At 41.5% G+C, this 19,689-nt stretch overlaps 1 protein-coding gene across 1 annotated transcript in view; it reads right to left on the reverse strand.

The window, feature by feature from the left end:
- Asxl1 (ASXL transcriptional regulator 1) overlaps positions 1-19,165 on the reverse strand; it is a 52,347-nt gene extending 33,182 nt beyond the window's left edge. The window contains exons 1-4 of the mRNA XM_051193059.1: positions 18,629-19,165; positions 12,988-13,070; positions 11,062-11,064; positions 8,738-8,843 (exon numbers count right to left, since the gene is read on the reverse strand). Of these exons, the coding sequence (XP_051049016.1) occupies positions 8,738-8,843; positions 11,062-11,064; positions 12,988-13,070; positions 18,629-18,685 (249 nt within the window). The 5' untranslated portion in view covers positions 18,686-19,165. The remainder of the gene's footprint in view (positions 1-8,737; positions 8,844-11,061; positions 11,065-12,987; positions 13,071-18,628) is intronic.
- Between the last annotated feature and the right edge of the window lie 524 nt (positions 19,166-19,689).

Consider the following 19,689-nt stretch of genomic DNA (forward strand, 5'->3'; position numbering starts at 1 on the left):
AGGGCTTGGTGCATGCCAGTACTATCACTAAGTTATGAAAAGTTTCATTTTCTTGTGGTTCTGAGGACCAAGCCTATGGTTTGGCTGATAAATACACAGAAAGAAAATAGCCATACTGTTATAAGAAACCTTGAACATATTCAAAAGATAAAGAGAATTGGAAGATGAAAACTGATTCCTCAAAGTTGTCATGTGTCATGGCAAAAGTAGAGAGACATAGGCAGGCAGACATACACCCACTCACCCACCTACTTTCTTTTCTTATACACCGTAATAATAAATATAAAAATATTAAAAAAAATAATCTTTTTTTTTTTGGTTGCCTGCATAGAGGCAAGGATAAAAAAATCTTAGTGGGGTAATAACAAATGTAATATTCACCACAGACTTCCTATCAGAAACTATGTAAATTAGAAGACAAGGGATTAGTAACTTTAAAATGTGAAAAGGAAAAAATTGTTCAACTTAGAATGTTGTTCTTATTTAGAAAAACTATACTGGCTACTGTGAAGATGTGTCTTTGCCAAGGTGCCTTCTGACTGGTTTAATAAAAGAGCTGACAGGCAGGTAGCTAGGCAGGAGGTATAGATGGAACAGTAAGACACAGAGGATGCCTAGAAGAAGAAAAAAAGGGTGGAGGCTCAGGAGTAGTGAGCAGACCCAGAGAGAAACAAGATGACCATGCTGTGTTGAAAGATGGTGCCTCCATGTGGCAGAGGGTAGATAAGAAATATGGGTTAACTAAAATGTAAGAGTTAGCTAGTAACAAGCATGAGCTATCAGCCAAGCACTTATAATTAATAATGAGTCTCTGTTTTTGTAGGAAACAACTGGCAGTATCAGAACTGAGCGGCAGTCTAGACAGAATTCCACAAGGAAACACAGTAAGAAGCCAAGGTGAGATACCCCATCAACTGATTTTCCCAATACTTCCCTAATTCCTACCTTTGACTACATCCCAATAATGCCACATTATGAAACATCAAATGATTAGCTTGTTCATTTGGTCTTGGTCTCATGATCTAAGATCCTTCCCAAGCATTTCTCAAAGCTATCCAGTTGACATAATTAACTATAACAGTGTGTTAAAATGAATCTCTAAACTAACAAAGAAAAGTGACTGTGGCACTTACAGCTTCTCAGATTGATTGTCCATGCAATTGTAGTTACGAGTCAAAAGAACCACTATGAAGAACATGGAGTATGGTAGGCACTCAAACAGCAGTCATAATCTTTCCTTTCAGATTTAGCTAACTGAGAAGTGCGATTTTTTTCAGAATAAACAAATCTTTCTTCCTTAAGTCTAATCTGAAGAACTGAGACATTGAGTAGTTTCTACCCTGGCTGACCTCAAACAAACACACACACCAACAAAAAAACCTTAAGCATTTTCTCAAACACAATCCTAAGGAAGCACAGAATCTAACACTGGCCTCCAAAGGCATTTGGACTCATGAGGCATATGCAGATGCACACAGACACACAAAAAGCACCAGGCAGTGGTGGTACACACCTTTAATCCCAGCATTCTGAGTTTGAGGCCAGCCTGGTCTACAGACTGAGTTCCAGGACAGTCAAGGCTACACAGAGAAACCCTGCATCCAAAAAAAAAAAAAAAAAAAAAAAAACAAAAAAAAAAAAAAAAAAAACAAAAACAAAAAACAAACAAACAAACAAACAAAAAAACAAAAACAAAAAAAATGCAGTTCCTCTCTTAGTCACTGTGGTGGTTTCAAAGAAGATGGTCTCCAAAGGAAATGACACTATTAGGAGGTGTGGCCTTGTTGGAGGAAGTGTGTCACTGTGAGGTGAGCTTTGAGGTCTTATATATGCTCAAGCCACACCCAGTTAGACAGTACACTTTTTGATGCCTGTGAGTAAAGATATAAGAACTCTCAGCTCCTTTGTAACATGTCTGCTTAAATGCCGCCTTGCTTCTCACCATACTGGATTAAACATCTGAACTATAAGCAAGCCACACAATTAAACATTTTCCTTCATAAGAGTTGCCATGGTCATAGTGTCTCTTCACAGCAACTGAAACCCTAAGATAGGCATAAAACAGATTCTAACCAAGGATCTGAAAACAATCAAGTTCCCTCTTACTATTAGAATAGACTGGAAATTCAGACAATTGTACTTACCACCTTTCAAAGGTAGATATTAACTTGACAAGTACTCAAATGTACTTTACCAGCTAAGGAGAGGTCAACCTCCCCCCCCCCCCCCCAAATCCAAGTTGCTATTTTGACTAACCAGAGCAAATTGTACCAAACTAACTGGCATTCTAAACAGACTTCCTATAGCACAGAGTAGGTTTCTGATAAGCAGTGTCAGTGGGGCTGGTGAGATAGCTGAGCAAGTTAAGAGTGCTGTACAAGCCTACCTGTGGTTAGATGATCCTGATAGGCAACTATTTGGGAAGGATTAGAAAGTGTTGTCTTGTTGGAAATGAGTCACAGGGGATGGGCTTTGGGTTTCAAAGGGTTAATGACATTAACAGAATGTGTCTCCCCCACTTGTGAATAAAGTTTTCAGCTACTGCTCCAGCACCATGCCTGCCTGCCTACCTGCGACTCTAACCCTCTGAAACTGTAAGCTGCAAAGTCTTTCTTCTACAAGTTGTTTTTTTTTTTTTTTTTTTTTTTGGCCATGGCATCTTATCATAACAGTGATAAGTGTCTTACACCAACCACCTAGGTTTGACTCCCAGAACACATGTAAAAATGGAAGAAAACCAACTCCACAAAACTATCCTCTCACCTCCACAAGTCTCTCTCTCTCTCTCTCTCTCTCTCTCTCTCTCTCTCACATATACACACACACCTCCCTCCCTGGAACCAAATAATTAAAATCATTGAAGGAAGAAGTCAGTAGCCAATAATGCCAAATTATCACAAAGAATAAAGAAAATACCCACAGCCAGCTTACACAGAATGGCCTATTTTAAATACTAAAATGGCAAAGATTTACTGGTGTAAAAGTATTCATTCAAAAGAGCTGTAGGGTGCATGAAGATGCCTTAGGAGCTTAAGCCATGAAGTGGCAATAATAGAAAATACAACATAAGATGCCTCATTATTGTTTCAATCATAGCAATTATTTATATTTTACAGTTCCACATTATGATATAAAAATGCTTTAAATATTTTTGAGCTACCAATTTTAGCTCTACAGTGTTAAAAAAAAGAAGTTTAAGTAACCCATGAAGTGCTTTGCTCCAACTCTGACCTTGATGGACTTCTACCCTCCCTCCATGCTCTTGCATGGTCTTGAGGGCTTCAAATGCACTATGTGGCCGAGATGCCTCTGAGCTCCTGATCCTGTCACCTCTACCCCTTAAGTGTGAGAGCACAAGGAGTGTGCTACTTCCAGAGCTCTGGCACTGCCATACATCAACCATTCTTCCAACACAAAAGGAAGCCAACGATAAGAAATGTCAATACAATTCAAGGAGAATTTAAACAAATCAAACAGGCATAAAAAAGTTCCTATCTCAGGATCTGAAAATTATTACCATAATGTTGCCATACTCGTCAGCTGCTTTGTATATTCCCTCTTGCTTATTTCTATTTGTTATAAACAGAATGTGCAGACTTTAGGTAATTTTTTTTGTTTTGTTTTGTTTTTGTTTTTCGAGACAGGGTTTCTCTGTGTTGTTTTGGAGCCTGTCCTGGAACTAGTTCTGTAGATCAGGCTGGCCTCAAACTCAGAGATGTGCCTGCCTCTGCCTCCTGAGTGCTGGGACTAAAGGCATGCGACACCAACGCCTGGCTGGTGAATTTTTTCTTCAGTTCAGCAAATTAATATAATATCTAAGCATACTTTTTCTTGCTCCACTGGAGCAGTTCTATCTAAAGCTATGAAAGAGTAAATCTTGGAGCAGCGAGAACCCCAGCTCAATTCCCAGCACTCATACTGCAGCTCACTCATAGGTCTTGAGCTCCAGTTCTAAGGGATCCAATGTTCTCTTCTGGCCTCTGCATCAGATATACACATGATGCACAGACATCCATGCATGCAAAAATACCATACACATCAAGGAAAATAAATTTTCATTGGAGCTAAAGAGATGATTCAGTAGTTAAGAACACTACCAGTTCTACCCAGGACCCAAGTTTGGATCCCAGAGACCACATGACAGCTCACAACCATCTGTAACTTTAGTTCTAGGGAATCCTGACCTCTAACCTCTGTAAGCACCAGGCATACATGTGGTGCCCTTACATACACATAGGCAAACAATCCTACACTTACAATAAAAATAAGTCCTAAAGAAACATCTTTGCCTTTTAAATAAAGTTGACATTTTGAGAACTATGACGTGACCAAAAGCTGCAAAACCTGAAAAAAAACTCTTTTAAACTGACATAACGAACAGCCACCAAACTCAAAGATGTGACCTGAATTCGAGTTCAGCTATATGTAGTCATACAGAGAGATGATTATAGATACAGTATTCCATCTGCTGGGAGTCCATTTTCAATCTGTAAAGTGAAAATAGACTAGATGACCTATCACCTCTATGGAGTTTAGAGAACAAGTTCTCTCCTTCCACCATGGTAATCAGGAATGGTGGCAAGCACCTTTTACCTGCTATTATTCTGGCTTAATGCTAGATCTTTCTTTAGCAATTAAAGGAAACCAGATTGTGGCCATAGCCTGAGGAAGACAGACTGACTTCCAATGTCTTGAATTAATTCTGGTAAAACTATTCAAAGAGGGCAAGAAAAAAAATCTTAGATACTAACTTGCAGAAACAAGGGGGAAGAAACTGCACAAATCAGCTCAAGACTGTAAACACCATCTTCTAGTCTTCTTTCAGTTAAGATACTGTCAGACTGGACACCAAACAGCAAGATGCAACAAGAGTTTTTCAGCCAGAGGCACAGGTTGGAGGTGCTTCAGAAACTAACCTAGGGCATAGTTGTCTAAAGATGGTTATTGATTAAGCATAAGTTTAGGAGAGGAGTACAGAGTAGACAAGAGCCAACTAGTAGAGCAATGTCATCTAATCTGCATTTTAAAAGAGATCACTGCTTGTCTTATACCACTAAAACCCAAAATGAATTCTGATACTGCCTTTCAAATGGCAGTGGCTATTTTATCCTAACTAAATCTGGACTCTTTTCTCATTCTTCCCTTTGGATTTAATGATAATTCTGAACTGCTGGTATGGAGCTGAGTATATAAATTTCAATTGTAGTTATAACATTGTAAGAATGGAACAATTAAGCTGGGTGGTGGCATACTCCTTTAATCCCAGCACTCTGGAGGCAGAGGCAGGAGGAAGTCTGAGTTCGAGGCCAACCTAATAGTTTGGGGACAGCCAGAGCTACACAGAGAAGAAAACCTGTCTAAAAAAACAAAACCAAAATGAAACAAGCAAACAATAAGAGAATGCAACAATTATCTCCTTTAATTTCCCTCCTTTCCTTTTCCCTCTAATAAAAATTGCTGCTTTTACCTGTGTTTGCCCTAATAGAGATTGACACAGGGTTTCATATATTCTAGATCAACACTCTACCATGAACTGCATCTCCATCCCAAATTACTCACTGTTTCTGTGCTTGTATACAACCTAAGCACATACACAGGTGTGCCCACAAGGAGGCCATCAGCTCTATCACTCTCCATCTCATTCCCTTGAGATCCAGTTTCTCATTGGGACTTGTAGCTAGACTGGCTAGGCCAACAAGCACCAGCCATCTTCCTGTCTCTAACCCAACAAAATGCTAGGGCTATGAGCAGGTGTCCACAGTCATGGCTAGCTGTCTCCAAAATAAGAATATTTTATAAAATAGAAAACACAACAACAAAAACTCTTTTCAAAAAATGTACCTCCAAACAGCAAAATCTACTGAGTTAAAAGAAGCAAGGTCTCACATAACCCAGGCTCAGATTGGTCTTACTATGGAGCCAAGGGTAATCCCCAACTCTGGTTCCTATCTCAATCTCCACTGTGCTATTATTATAGGCACTCATCACCATGAGTTCATCTGTATCCAGATAGTAATATAAATTATTATTTGTGTTACAAGGAAAATTTTACGTACTCTGTTGTATTTTCTGTTACATTTACATGTATTGCTTTAGTAAGTCAAAAACATTATAAGGTAATTATCCAAACTGAAATTCTATCAAAATCACAAGATATGAGCTATATGCCTAAGGCAGATCTAAAATAGTTTTGTTAAAAATAACGAGCAGCTGGGAATAGTGGCTAACAACTTTTAACACCAGTACTCTGGAGGCAGAAGTAGGCAGATCTCTGTGAATTTAAAGCCAGCCTGGGCTACATAGTGAGTTGCAAGCCAGTCAGAACTACACAGTGAGACCCCAACTCAAATTAAAAAAAAAAAAAAAAAAAAAAAAAGGATATTATTTTGCACACATGTCCTTTGTGACCAAACCCAGGACCTTCAGTATGCTAGGCCAGTGTCATACCTCTAAATTATATTCACAGGGAGACCTCTATCTTAGCAAAACAAAAAAGAAGCTAGACACAGTAGTTCACCTGTGCAATCCCAGCACTTCAGAGGCTGACATAGTTGTGTCCCCACAAGTCCAAGGCAGGCCTGGGCTTCATAGAGACCCTGTCCTAAAAAAAAAAAATAAAAAATCAAAGCAAGGGACCCACAAGGTTGCTCAGTGGGTAAAGGCTTGCCACAAGCCTGCCTGGCAACCTGATTTATAAAATCTTCTGACCTCCACACATGTGCTGTATGAGAGCATATATGCCTTTAATACTGGCAGAGATAAGCAGATCTCTGTGAGTTTTGGTTCAGCCTGCCTATATATCAAGTTCCAGCTCAGCAGGAACTACACATGAAGAGACCCTGACTCATTCATAAACAAAGCAATAAACAGACAGAATTCGGAAAAAAAGTCCTAGTCAAACAAAATGGTAGACAACTATAATCTTAACATTCAGGAAGTAAATAAAGACCAGACTAAGAAGGTCTAGAAATCTATACCCTTTCTCAAAAAGAAAACAATGGCAAGACAAATAAAAAAGTCAAAACTACTAATAATAAATATTTAGAAAACAGAACAAAAATCTAAACTTGAAAAATATCAGGGCTGGACATATACTTCAGTGGTAGGGACTACCTACCATTGTATAGAAGGTCCTGGAGTCAATTATTAGCCCCACAAAACTAACAAAACAGAAAGTTGCCTGGCTACTTAGGAGGCTGAACAGTAAAGATCTCTTGAAGAAGGATGGATCCTTGGAGACTCTTAATTTGAGATAGCACAAAGCAAACTCCTGCTTCAACAAATATTTCATGTACACAAACCTATTGAATAACAAGTTATATAATTTGTATTTATTCAGATATTTAAAGTTTTTACTTTAATTGCTTAGCAAGTAAACCAAATTCATAGGAAGAAAAGTATGTACATATACATTTTAAAATGCATTATGGAACACTAAAATGATCAGCATTACATTTTTAGTCACCACATCTTATGAAAATAGGGTCACTCAACTAAGCCTCTCTCTACAATAAAATTGGCCCACCTCCTAGTTTTTGTAAATAAAATAAGCACTTTTTAAAAGTTGAAAACAAGCTGCAAAGATGGCCCAGAACTTATGAGCACTTGTAGTTTTTACAGGACAAGGATTTGGATCCCAGTGCCCATATGGCAGATGACAACGATCTGTAACTCCAGCTCCAGTGCCCTCTTCTGATCTCTGCCAACACCAGACAAACATAGTGCATGCACATATGCAGGCAAACCTACATAAAATACAAGTAGAACTTTGCAAGGCATGGTGACACACACCTTTAATCCCAGCACTTGGGAGGCAGAGGCAGGCAACCTCTGAGTTCGAGGCTGCTTAATCTTCAGGAGTTTTGGCCAGCCAGAGCTACATAATAAGACCCTGTCTCAAACCAAAATAAACATTTGGAAAACAGCCTCCTCAATTTGTTTGTGCATGGCCCATGATAGCTTTCCTGCTACTATGTTGGAGCTGAACAGTCATGACAGAGCCAGTAGGCCAACAAAAATCTAAATTATCTATTATTAGCACTTTATACAAAAGTTTCAAACTGTGATCTAAATGATAGCCAAATATAACAGAAATGGCAGAAAAATAATTGCTTGCTCAACTCAGCCCAATTATTTAAGGTTTATTGTGAACTCCTCCTCCTTTGTAATTAGTGCCACTCAGTAAATACTGATATTCATATTGCTGTTACTTTCCAAAGAATAGGTATTACATTAGTTGCCCAGTAATTTATCTTTCACAATGTTATTACACACAAAATCCTCACTAAGGCACATTTTCAATTATCACTACCCACACTGATCTTTCAATTGCACATAACCTACTAAGGTATAAACAAGCAACACGGAACCTAGAAACAGCTGAAATAACTTGATGACTCCCAATAGTCTATTCACACCACAGCATCTAAGAGTACCATTAAGGACAAAAGCATAAGCGTTATTAGGATTTCATAATAGGAAAGACAATCCATGAGCATTATTCCAAACCCACCAGGTTTCTCTTATGTACATTAAAAGTTTGAAGAACCAGCCAGGTACTGGTAGAGCACACTTTTAATCCCAGCACTGGGTAAACAGAAGCAGGGCATCTCTTATGAGTTTGAAGCCAGCCTGATCTACAGAGTGAGTTCCAGAACAACAGAGGCTATCCAGAGAATCTCTGTCTCAAAAAATCAAAAAATGTTTTGAGAACCATTGCATCAAAAGGTAATTTTACCTTTAGTGTGAAAAGGCTGATTCGGCCAGGCAGTTTATAAAATAGCCCGTCTCCTCTCGAGTTGGAATGTAGCATGGCATTGAGGCACGCAAGAGGAGATGTCCCACTGTAAAACATAAAGGATGGAAATTGGTCACAAAAATCATTTTCTACTTACCAAACCTCTAATTCATTTTCAAACCAAGAAGCAAAGCAACACAGAACCAATAACTCCACAAATCTATTATGAAAGCAGTAAAAGATAAACACTTAAAGCCCACAGAAATCCCACTCACAGGGTCTAGGCTGTAGTGTGTAATAACTCAGTACATACCAAGCTCACCCTTAGTGTTTTCTGACAATACAAACCAAATTCTCAAGTGCAGCAGTTAAGAGTGTTTACTTCAAGCCAGGCCTGGTGGCAAACACATTTTTTTAATCCTAGCACTCAGGAGGCAGAGACAGGTGGATCTCTTGAATTCAAGGTATACATGCTGGGTGGCTCACAACCTGTTAACACTTGGGATCCTATGCCCTCTTCTGGCCTCTGAGATATACCCACATACAAGAAGCCCCTGAGCGTACCCATATGTACAAGCCATACATAGATGCAGACTCACATAAATTAAAAATGAAACATTTCCAACTTGTATGTTAACAAATTTTAAAACACATTTATCTCAGCCAGGTATGCTGGCTTGTTCTTATAACCCAGCATTCAGGAAGCTGAGATAGGAGGCCTACCACAATGCCTAGGCCACATACTCAGTTCCAGGCCACTCTGGGCAATTTTATGAGAATCTGCTCAAAAATAGAAACAAATTCAACTTAATAAAAGTTTACTATTACAAATTAATGTTTTCAGCTAGGTGTACTGGTGCACACCTTTACTTCCAGCACATGAGAAGCAGAGGCAGGCATGTGTACCTCTAGTAGCCTGAGGCCAGCCTGATCTACATAGCAGAGCTCCAGGGCAACTAGAGCTACATCATAGAGCCCCTCCTCCTGCACCCCCCAACCCCATTATCAATTAAAAAAAAAAAAAAAAAGTAAATATTTTGGTTATAGGCACCAGTGAAATGTCTCTGAACTTAAACAATACTTGCTGCTTTTGCAGAAGACTAGAGTCATTCCAGCACCCATATCAGGCAGCTCACAACAGCTATTGTCAGTAACTCCAGTTCTAGGAGAGCTGACACTTTTTCTGTCCTCCATGAGTGCGCAATTCAGCAGGTAAAGGCTCCTGCCACCAAGCCTAAAGACTCTAGTTCTAGCCCTAGGACTTACATGGCAAAATACCTGAACCAACTCCTGTTAAGTTGTCCTCTTAACTCTACAAACCCCTTTTCCAACAGTCACACAAAATAAATAAAAATGTAACAAACATTTTGAATAAAAAACAAAAACAATTTTTCCCGGTATCTACACTGTAATCTCATACTCAGATATCGCCAGTAACTGTATGAAAGTAACATTCACTGGGCAGTGGTGGCGCACGCCTCTAATCCCAGCACTCAGAAAGCAGAGGCAGATGGATCTCAGTGAGTTCAAGGCCATCCTAGTCTACAAAGTTCCAAAACTGTTAGACAGAGAAGCCCCAACTTAAAAAAAGAAAGAAAAGAAAAAGAAAATAACACTCAATAGCACTATATCCCTATAATATGCTCATACTTTATTTTGGCACACAAGAAATACAGTATTTGATTTTTCTTTGTTATGAAAGGGAATGTATGAGTCTCATCTACAGATTTCATTTACAAAGTAAAAGGCCATCAAATGGATTTAGTTTATATAAAGTCCCATGGTCACTGTCACAACAGTAGGCTACAAAATGACAACTTCATGAGACAGAGGACACTTACTAAATCTTAAAAACAGAAAAAGGTATCAAAAATAGACAAATGCCTATTACCATTAAATTTCTGACTAGAATATTAATACTAGGCTTCACCTGTACATGTTTCCTTCCCTCTCCTCAATGTTTAAAAAAAAAAAAAAATCTTAAGCCCTTAATTTTCAAAACTAGCAGCCCTAATTTACATAGTGTTAAAAATTGAGTGTAAAAAAGCCAACAAAAAACAAACCCACCCAATCATTCTGCTTTGAAACACACTGCACACTGGATGCTAAAAATAACTTTTATCAAAAAGTAGTCACTAAAAGCAAGTTGGTACAGAACCTAGATCATATGGCTGTGTTAACATCTCCTACAAGGGGCGTAAACACGCTGGCATGTCCTTCTGTGACTCCTGCACACTATACCTATATACAATGACAGAGACTCACTCATCCTGAATGCTACAATTCCTAGAACAGCAAAAAGCAGAAACAAGGGGCTAATTTACCTTCTACAGGCATAGTGATCCAACAGCAGGGCAGACACCAGCATGATGGGAAATAGTCCATGAAAATTAAAATAAAGCACAATTATCACAATGCAAAATACATAGGTACAAGTCAAATAGATGACTATAGCTTGGGGCTATCGGCAACCCTAAGCATCCCTCCCCACAAAACATTAAAGAATATATGATCTGAGGAAAGTAAACAACTTTTATCATTTCAAGTGGCTATAGTTTGATTAGCCACATAATATAGTAACTGCTTAGGACTGAGGAGAAAAACTCATTCAAAGTACTTGACAAGCAAGCACCTAGATCAGATTTCATACCCCCAAACCCAAATGTAGAAAAAAAAAATTACAGATGTGGTAGCCTGGTGCTTATAATCTCACTGCTGTAGAGATAAATACAGGCTTGGCAGCAAAGCAGCACAGCCTAATTTGCAAGCAGTTAAGTCCCAGTGAAAGACCCCTTTCTTCAAAAAGCAAGACAGAATGACACCCAAGGTTGTCCTCTGACCTACACACACACACACACCATGCATCTGCCCATACATAAACATATATGCACTATACCCCATTATCAAAATGCTACTAGTTCCAAGTACCCAAAAAAGGACTGTGCTGTTATACAGACTTTTCCTTCCTCACTTGAATACAAAAGGAAGTGGCAGAGAGGTGGGGTTAGGGGGATGGCTCAGGGGTTAAGAGCACTGGTTGCACTTCCAGAGGACTTGGGTTCAATTTCCAGTACCCACTGCAGCTCACATCCACATATAACTCTAGTTACAGTGGCTCCAAAGCCCTCTTCCGGCCTCCATGGGCACTGCACATACACAGGTAACCCCAGTAAAACATACATAAAAAACACACAAATAACAATTAAAAATTTTTTAGCTAAGCAGTGGTGGCACACACCTTAATCCCAGCACTCAGAGGCAGAGGCAGGAAAAATACCAAGTTTGAGGACAGCCACAGCTACACTGAGAAACCCTTTCTGGGAGGTAGAGAGGGTTTTTAAAGAAAGAGGTTGGTATAAATGATGAGAACAGAGGAAAAATCAAAGATAACCTCTGGTTTTCATGCCTCCAATTTCTTCTGTTTCACATTTGTTATCTCTCCAGGAAAACTACACTGTAACAAATTCTAGGTTATTCATTAGTACATTAAAAAAATTATTTACTTTTATTATTTTATGTGCACTGGTGTTTGCCTGCATGTATGTCTGAGTGAGGGTGTCAGATCTTAAGAGTTACAGTTATGAGCTGCCACGTGGGTGCTGGAGTTTGAACCCAAGTCCTCTGGAAGAGACTCAGTACTCTTAACCATTGAGCAATCTTCTCCAGCCCCCTCATTAGTAGATTTGTATCACCAAAGACTAAATCAGCACTTGAGAGGTGGAAACATGAGGATCAGAGTTCAAGGTAAACCTCAGCTGTGTATTAAGTTGGAAACTGCCCTGGACCACAAGAGACTGTCTCAGAAAACACAAAAGAATGGCTAAATCTTTTGAGTACCCAGAGGATTTATGCCAGAGACCACCCTTCTTGGATCCAAAAGAAAAAGACTTCAGTGGTGGCAAAGTATAGAGAAAAGAGCATATATGGGCTTGGTCCTTCTCTATTACTAAAATTTATAAAATAGTGTATGAGAAACCAGGACAAGACTTATCTTAAAAAAAAAAAGTATACTAGAAAATTTAACTGATTCTATTTAAGAAAATAAGAACCTAACTCAAGCTATAGTTCAAAATCTAGGCAAGGTTTTGTGAAAGACACTGTATTTCCAATGAAAATAAATGGATGTTCACCCATTCCACTCCCACTGCTTTAATTGGGACACACAACACAAGCATGGATAGACCAACAGGTGGACATATTACTACATATCACAGACACAGGTTATATTAAGCAACAAGAGTGATACAAACCTCATTTCCTTCAGTCCTTCTGCCTCTATGACCTGCAGAATCTGTTTTGGCGTCATTGGAGCATCCGAGTAGTTTTCTAACACCTGAAGAAACATAAACATCCTGACTTAAATGTGAAACTCTATTACATTCATCAGTCTCTTTCATGGCTGGTAGCTCTGCAATGAAGAGCTGCCAGTGCCAGATGAGATTCACCACAATCAAAACGACTCTAGTGCTGGGGATGTGGCTCAGGGGCTGAAGTGCAAGGCACTGGGTTCTATCCCCAGCACGACATTAAAACAATTACTTCAGAAATCACACTCCCTACCAGTATACCGAACGTTAAATACAATTACTTACAAATACCACTGTTAGGTGAAACATTCTCATCTTCAGTTCTAAGGATAACTATCTTAACATCCATGTGTAATCAACAGTATGCAAGAGCTGCAGCTCTGGTAACTGCACAATTTAATGCTGTTAAAATATAAACTATAGACCAAGCAATGAGGTAAACACCTTCAATCTCAGCACAGATAAGGCAGGTGGATCTCTTATGAAGCCTGTCTCAAAAAATAAAAACAACCCCCCCAAAAAAAAAAAAAAAAAAAGCTGAAAAATAAGATGGAAATTCATTCAAATTTTCTTTCCCAAGGAACTTTCAGGACAAGTGTGGTTGCACATGCCTTTAATCCCAGGAGAAGCAGACAGATGTCTGTGGGTTCAAGGCCAGCCTAGTCTAGTACCCATATAGCTATATGTGTGTGTGTGTGTGTATATATATATATATATATATATATATATATATATATATATATATATATATATATATATATATATATATACAGTTTTTGTTTTTGTTACAGTCTTACTATGCAGCCCTAGTTGGCACAGAACTCATAATGGCCCACTTGCCTCTGCTTACCAAATGTTGGGATTAAAGGTGCACACCCCCATTCTGGGCTGTATGTTCAGTTTTGTTATGAGACAAGCTAGGTTAGCTCTGAACTTGCCATGCAGCCAAGGATGCCCTGGAACTCTTAATACCATTATCTCTTCCTCCTAAGTGCTAGGGTTACAAGAGTTTTCTGTTACACTATGAAATCCTGGGGTTAACTGCCACCGTACATTTTGCCACTTGACAACACCAATGCTATGGTTCTATGTGTGACCGACATAATAAAACAGCGAGGAACTTAATGTCCTGCTTGTGTTAATTCATCTGTAACTAAGTCAGCACTTCCTCAGCAACTGTAGTTCTCACTCTAAGAAGTTGAGCTGCCTCAGAAATGTTCCTCTTCCAAGACAGGAAAAGAAAGACATCCATCATCATCTTACTTTCTACACCTGTGCAGCTGCTTCGGGCACTCCAAATACCCAAGCGCCCCGTCTTCATTAACACCAAAAAAAAAAAAAAAAAAAAAAAAAAGGCAAAGCAAGGTTTTGAAGGAAGGCTACAAAAGACTAAAGGAAATCAAGGTTTGGAGAAGTGAGCTCACAAAGAAAACTCCTATTCTTCCTCCTTAGCCTTTCTCCTAATTTTTACATTGCTCTTGGATAATGTGTCAATTACTAACATTCCTTCTAATTCTGATGAATCTGATCCTATCTCCCTCTAGTCCTGACTTCTCCCAAGCTTCAGATTCAAGTAGCTCTGCATGACTCATCAGTCTAGCTGTCCATTCTTAATTTGTTCTACTCTAATTCATCTCAGCAACTTTAGTCTATTTCCCTTCAGCCCTGCTATTTCTCCCCATATTCCTTACCTTGGTTAGACCTCAAACCTTTCAAATCACCTAATTCAGCAACACATAGGTGGCATCCTTCACTCTCATCTACCTGGTTCATTACTAAACCCAATGACCAAACTTAACAGCCTCTTCCATAATACCCTTTAATAAACGTAAGGCTGTTTTCCTAAAATCCACCCCTTTTTGTGGTTATCCCTCACTTAAAAACACAGGGAATACCTGCTTTGTGCAGGCCCAATTCTAGGGATCCAGAGTCTAGCTTCATCATGTTTCTATTTCAAAATTATCTTCAGCAACTCTGCCTGTCTCTCCACATGCAGCAGAAGGTAAGTTTCCAGAGCCCACCCCGCCCAGACTACAGCACAGGCTTTACAATCAGATAGGCCAACATTTCAATTCTAGTCTCTAACCTGAAGCAAGTGCCTGCCCACCTGAGCCAAAAGTCCTCTTTACTCTTCAAGTATCTGGAGATCCTCTCAGGGCCACTTTTCAGATTAAAGAGAACGTAAGTAGAGAGCGGTAGGTTCGTAGAGGCTGGGCACACAAGGCCTCCCAATCACCTGCCTGTCTCCCCACAAGACTCCTCACTGGCACTGCACACACACAACCCATCAATTACTCTTTGCTCCATCCCAGTTACACACTTTGCAAATATATTCACATCTATGTATTTTTTCTCCCCTCTCTCAGCCACTCTTCTCATCAGCTCCTGCATGTATGGCCTCCTCTGTGACAGATCTCCCTACCTTCCGCTAACCCTTCATAACTCAGCTCAGAAAATATCTTCCTTCTGCAAGCAGTCCCTGATCTATGCCAGACAGATTCCAATCTCTCTTATGTATTTGTTCCACAGTACAAATAATTATCTCCCAAGCCAGGATATGTCTAAGGAAATGAAGAACTAATCATTTATTCCTAAACAAGAAGCAAAAACCTAGACATCAGTTTAAATCTGTGCATCTCCAGTAACACACATAACTGTAGTTCTTCTGTTCATGCCTCTGAAAGGCCCTCTCCTCTTCATAGTCTAAGATCACCCAAGTGCCAAGAGGCAAGGCTGACTTAACAAACCTATAGTAAACAGTACATGTGACTAACATCCAGTCACAAGATACCATCTCTTTGATACTAGCTCAGCTAGCAAATCTTCCCACAAACAGTTTTTTCAGAGAAGCATGACTATGAAAAAATATCTACCAATTATTTAAATAGTAGCCAGGAAGAGCTTGAGAACCTTAAATCAGAAAAAGAATATTTCTAAGAAAACTTACATCTAAAGATACAAAATAATAATTTTCATTAAAATTGCATACACCACTAGCTTTCAGTGTTCTATTGCCAGTCTTTATAGAATGCAGTTTTTGAAGGAAAGAAAAAAGTATCTCTTCTACTTAAAAGGGGGGAAAAATGATGTTAAGAATGGTCAGCCATGAATAAGAGTAAGATAGGAATCCACTTGAGTTGTACACAATTTAAAAGGAAATCCCCTTGGCTTTTCTCCCAAACTGTTCCTAACAATGTAGCAAATTTATACCCCCTTCCTCTACTTCAGACAGCCACGGCACTATAAGGCATCTGAGAGAATGTCCACTTCTTAAAAAAAAAAAAAAAAAAAAAAAAAAAAACCCACCCTGTGGGGTTACGGTACTCCACTGGAATTCTCCAAAATTCTCAGTTTTCCTACACCAAAACAGAATTTATGAGATTACTAGAGATTATTACCTTCTTGTCAATCTGAGAGAGGCCAGGAACAATTAGAAACTTCCACCTGACAAATATATATGGTCACCACAAACTCTCTAAATTCAACCATCCAAAAGTAGTTAAGAATAATCCTGTTACAAAATGAACTGCCCTGCCTCTGTCACTCACTGCTTGCCAGGTATCCCCTCCCTATGCAGCAGAAGCTAATAAATTCCCCAGGACTCAATGTGACAGGACTTTTTTTAAATGGGAAGACTCAAGTCTCCCTCCCACCCCCACAAAGACATAGAAAATTCTAAAACACAAAACCACATAAAAGATACGCAAAATTGCATACCACGTTCCCACAAGTCCTCTTTCAAATGTACAACACCACAAAAGAAATTCCTGTTCAGATTACTATTTTTAACTGAAGAGTCAAAGAAAAAGAGAAATAACTTACTTAAGATAATTGAGCTTGAAGGTGAGCCAATGATAAAACAGAAATAGCAACCTTAACCTTGGAATTCAAACCACAGTAAATTTAAGAACCTAAAGAGGCTTAAATTGCTAGAGCTGTCCAACTAATAAGAACCAAAGGAACTTTGAGATGAGCAAACTTTTAGAACTGCCAGGATTTGAAGGTACTCTCACCTACCTCTAACTAGCAGGGTCTGGCAAGCAAATTTTCTTTGGGTGCCCAGAGTCATCAGAAACTCATAATTTCAACGGACAGTCAAGACTCAACAACGTCCAAGGTAAAATAAAACACTTCATTTCAGCTTTTTCCTAGGCTCCTTCAGACCCAAATTTGACTCCAGGTGAATCCTGAAGTTCCAAGATTGTAAAACCTAGCCAAATGATCTAGTTCTTCATTGAAGGGGGAAAGCACACAAAACACCACCAAGAAGTTTCATATCCCAGACAAAAAAATTAACCGTAACTACAACCTTCACACAAACAATCCCGGTTTCTGTTCCCAGGGTAACAAGAGAAGATAGATGATCAGGAATACCAGTGGAAATTCTCTGGAAGCTGAAACAGCCAGGTTAAATCAATAACTACCTTTCATTAGTTCAAGAAAGACAAGGTTGCACTCTAGAGTTTATCAACCTCCGACACTTTTGAAGCAGAACTCACTTTTCACTAAAAGGAACAATAAGAAAGCTGGGCTTCACGCCATTATTAAAACTAAAGTATAACAATTACATATAAAACACAGGGCATCAACAGATAAGAAGGATGCACCACAACCTTGCACTGTGAAGCCTGAGGCAGCAACATCTCCGGGAGAAGTATAACACATTTAGGATTGTCATCAGCAATATTTTATAAGGACATGCCTCAAGTCTTTTGGCTTTGCATAACCAAAAGGAAGTGGTCTCACAAGTTCACAAACCCTCTGGGCAGGCAGCTAGCTCAAGCAATCAATTAACTTTTTCTTCCCCCTGCTAAACCCTCTGAACAGGAGCCTCTGTATGAACATAATTCTCTGCAAAGTGTATTCAGTTCCTCAGCAAAGTGCCTACCTCTAGTGCAATCACAGCGGTTCAGTGTGATTTGAATGTCCACGGGCCACCTGCATAATAATCCCTTAAGCAGCTGGCTAAAGTGCTGTTTCTAAGCAGAATCTCGGGTTCAGTGTGTTTAAATTGAGTCCTAGAAACAGCGTTTTAAAAAAAGTCCCTAGGTATACTCCCACTGGGCACTCAAGTTTGAGAACCACTGCTCAGGGATCAGATTGGTCCTTAGCAATTGCTTCCCGACACACACCTGGTTTAAATTGCCAACGCTCTACATGCTTCTCATGTCCTTGAAACCAGGGGAGTTTCCCACCCCCGCGGTGTCCGGTGACCCACTCCACGGCCCACGAAGTAGTCAGGGAAGCACTTCCGACCCTTCCCGGAAACCTAACTCCCGCAGAGGAACAACCGGCGCTTCCCGGGACCCCCTGCCGCTGCCAAAGTGGGGGAGGGGAGACAGAAGCCCGGGCGCTTGGAGGGGAGGAGCCGCTGGCCAGCTCGCCCCTCCGCAGGAATTCAGGGGGGTGTGCAGAAAAAAGGCGCCACAGCCCCCCGGGCCCGGGGACCTCCGGCGGCCCTCACCCGCCCGGGCGGCCCCGCCCCCTGCCGCGGTGGGCAGGGCCTCGCCCCTCCCCCGCCCCGGGAGCCGCGGGAGCCCACCCCCCGGCCCCCCGCCGCGGCCCCCCGGGCAGCTCGCCTCACCAGGCGCGCGGCCTCGGCCCACGTGCGCTCCTTCTTCCTCTTCTGTTTGTCCTTCATCCTCCTCCTCCTCCGCGGCAGCGGCGGCGGTGGCTCCACGCGGGACCTCCGGGCGGGGCGGACTGGGGCGGTGGCGGCGCGGGGCTGGGGTGGGGGCGGCAGCGGCGGGGGGCGCGTGGCGGCGGCGCGCGCGCGAGGACTCGGGTGCGGCCGGCGAGGGCGGGCGCACCGGGACCGGCTGGCGCGAGAGCCGGCGCGAGGGCGGCGGTGGGGGAGGGGCGGCGGCTCCACGCGCCCGCGCTGCGTCAGTCGCCCACGGTGGCGGCGGCGGCGGCGGCGGCGGCGGTAGCCCCGCGATGGCTAAGGAATGCGGCGGCTCCGCATAACCACAGGGTCAGAGGTCACGGCTCGGGCCTCCGCTTTCCCGCGCTGCTGGGAAGCCGAGACCGGACTAGTGGCGGTCCGGGATGGCAAGACGGAGCTTTCCTTTCGACGCGCGGGTCCGTGTGTGTCAGCCGTGGGTGTGTGTATGTGTGTGTGTATGTGTCCGCGTGTGTGAGAGGGAAGAGTGAGGAGGGGGAGTGTGGGGTTTTTTTTTTTTTTTTGAACAAAAACAAACCGAAAGGGTAGCTGGGGTTTGTAGTCCTTACTAGCTCCTCGGCCTCGCCCGCTCCGGAAGAAAATGTCTTCCTCAAGTGCTTGGACCACACTTCCCGGCGTGCTCCGGGAACATATTTTCCGCCCACTCTCTTCCGTACCCCGCTGCGTTCCGAGCTCGGTAAAGAAGGGGGCGGGAAGTCGGTCAGGAAGGGATGGGGCGGGGTCTCGCGAGGTTCGGGAACTAGCGGAGCCCTGAGGGTTTCTGGGAGGTGTTGATGGGAAGGGGCGGTGGCTGGACTGCCCCTGGCCGCGTTTAACCCGTTCCGAACCTCTTGGGTACCAGGGGCGGGTGTCCAGTGAGGGTGAGGATCCAGAGTTCTTATCCAGTACCCTGCTTCCACTTTGGGCCTCCCCGTGCATAAACACCTCTCATCTGCACTTCTGGTGGGTGACAAGCAGGACTT

The sequence above is a fragment of the Phodopus roborovskii genome, unplaced genomic scaffold, assembly GCF_943737965.1.
Source record: "Phodopus roborovskii unplaced genomic scaffold, PHOROB, whole genome shotgun sequence".
Taxonomy (NCBI): domain Eukaryota; kingdom Metazoa; phylum Chordata; class Mammalia; order Rodentia; family Cricetidae; genus Phodopus; species Phodopus roborovskii.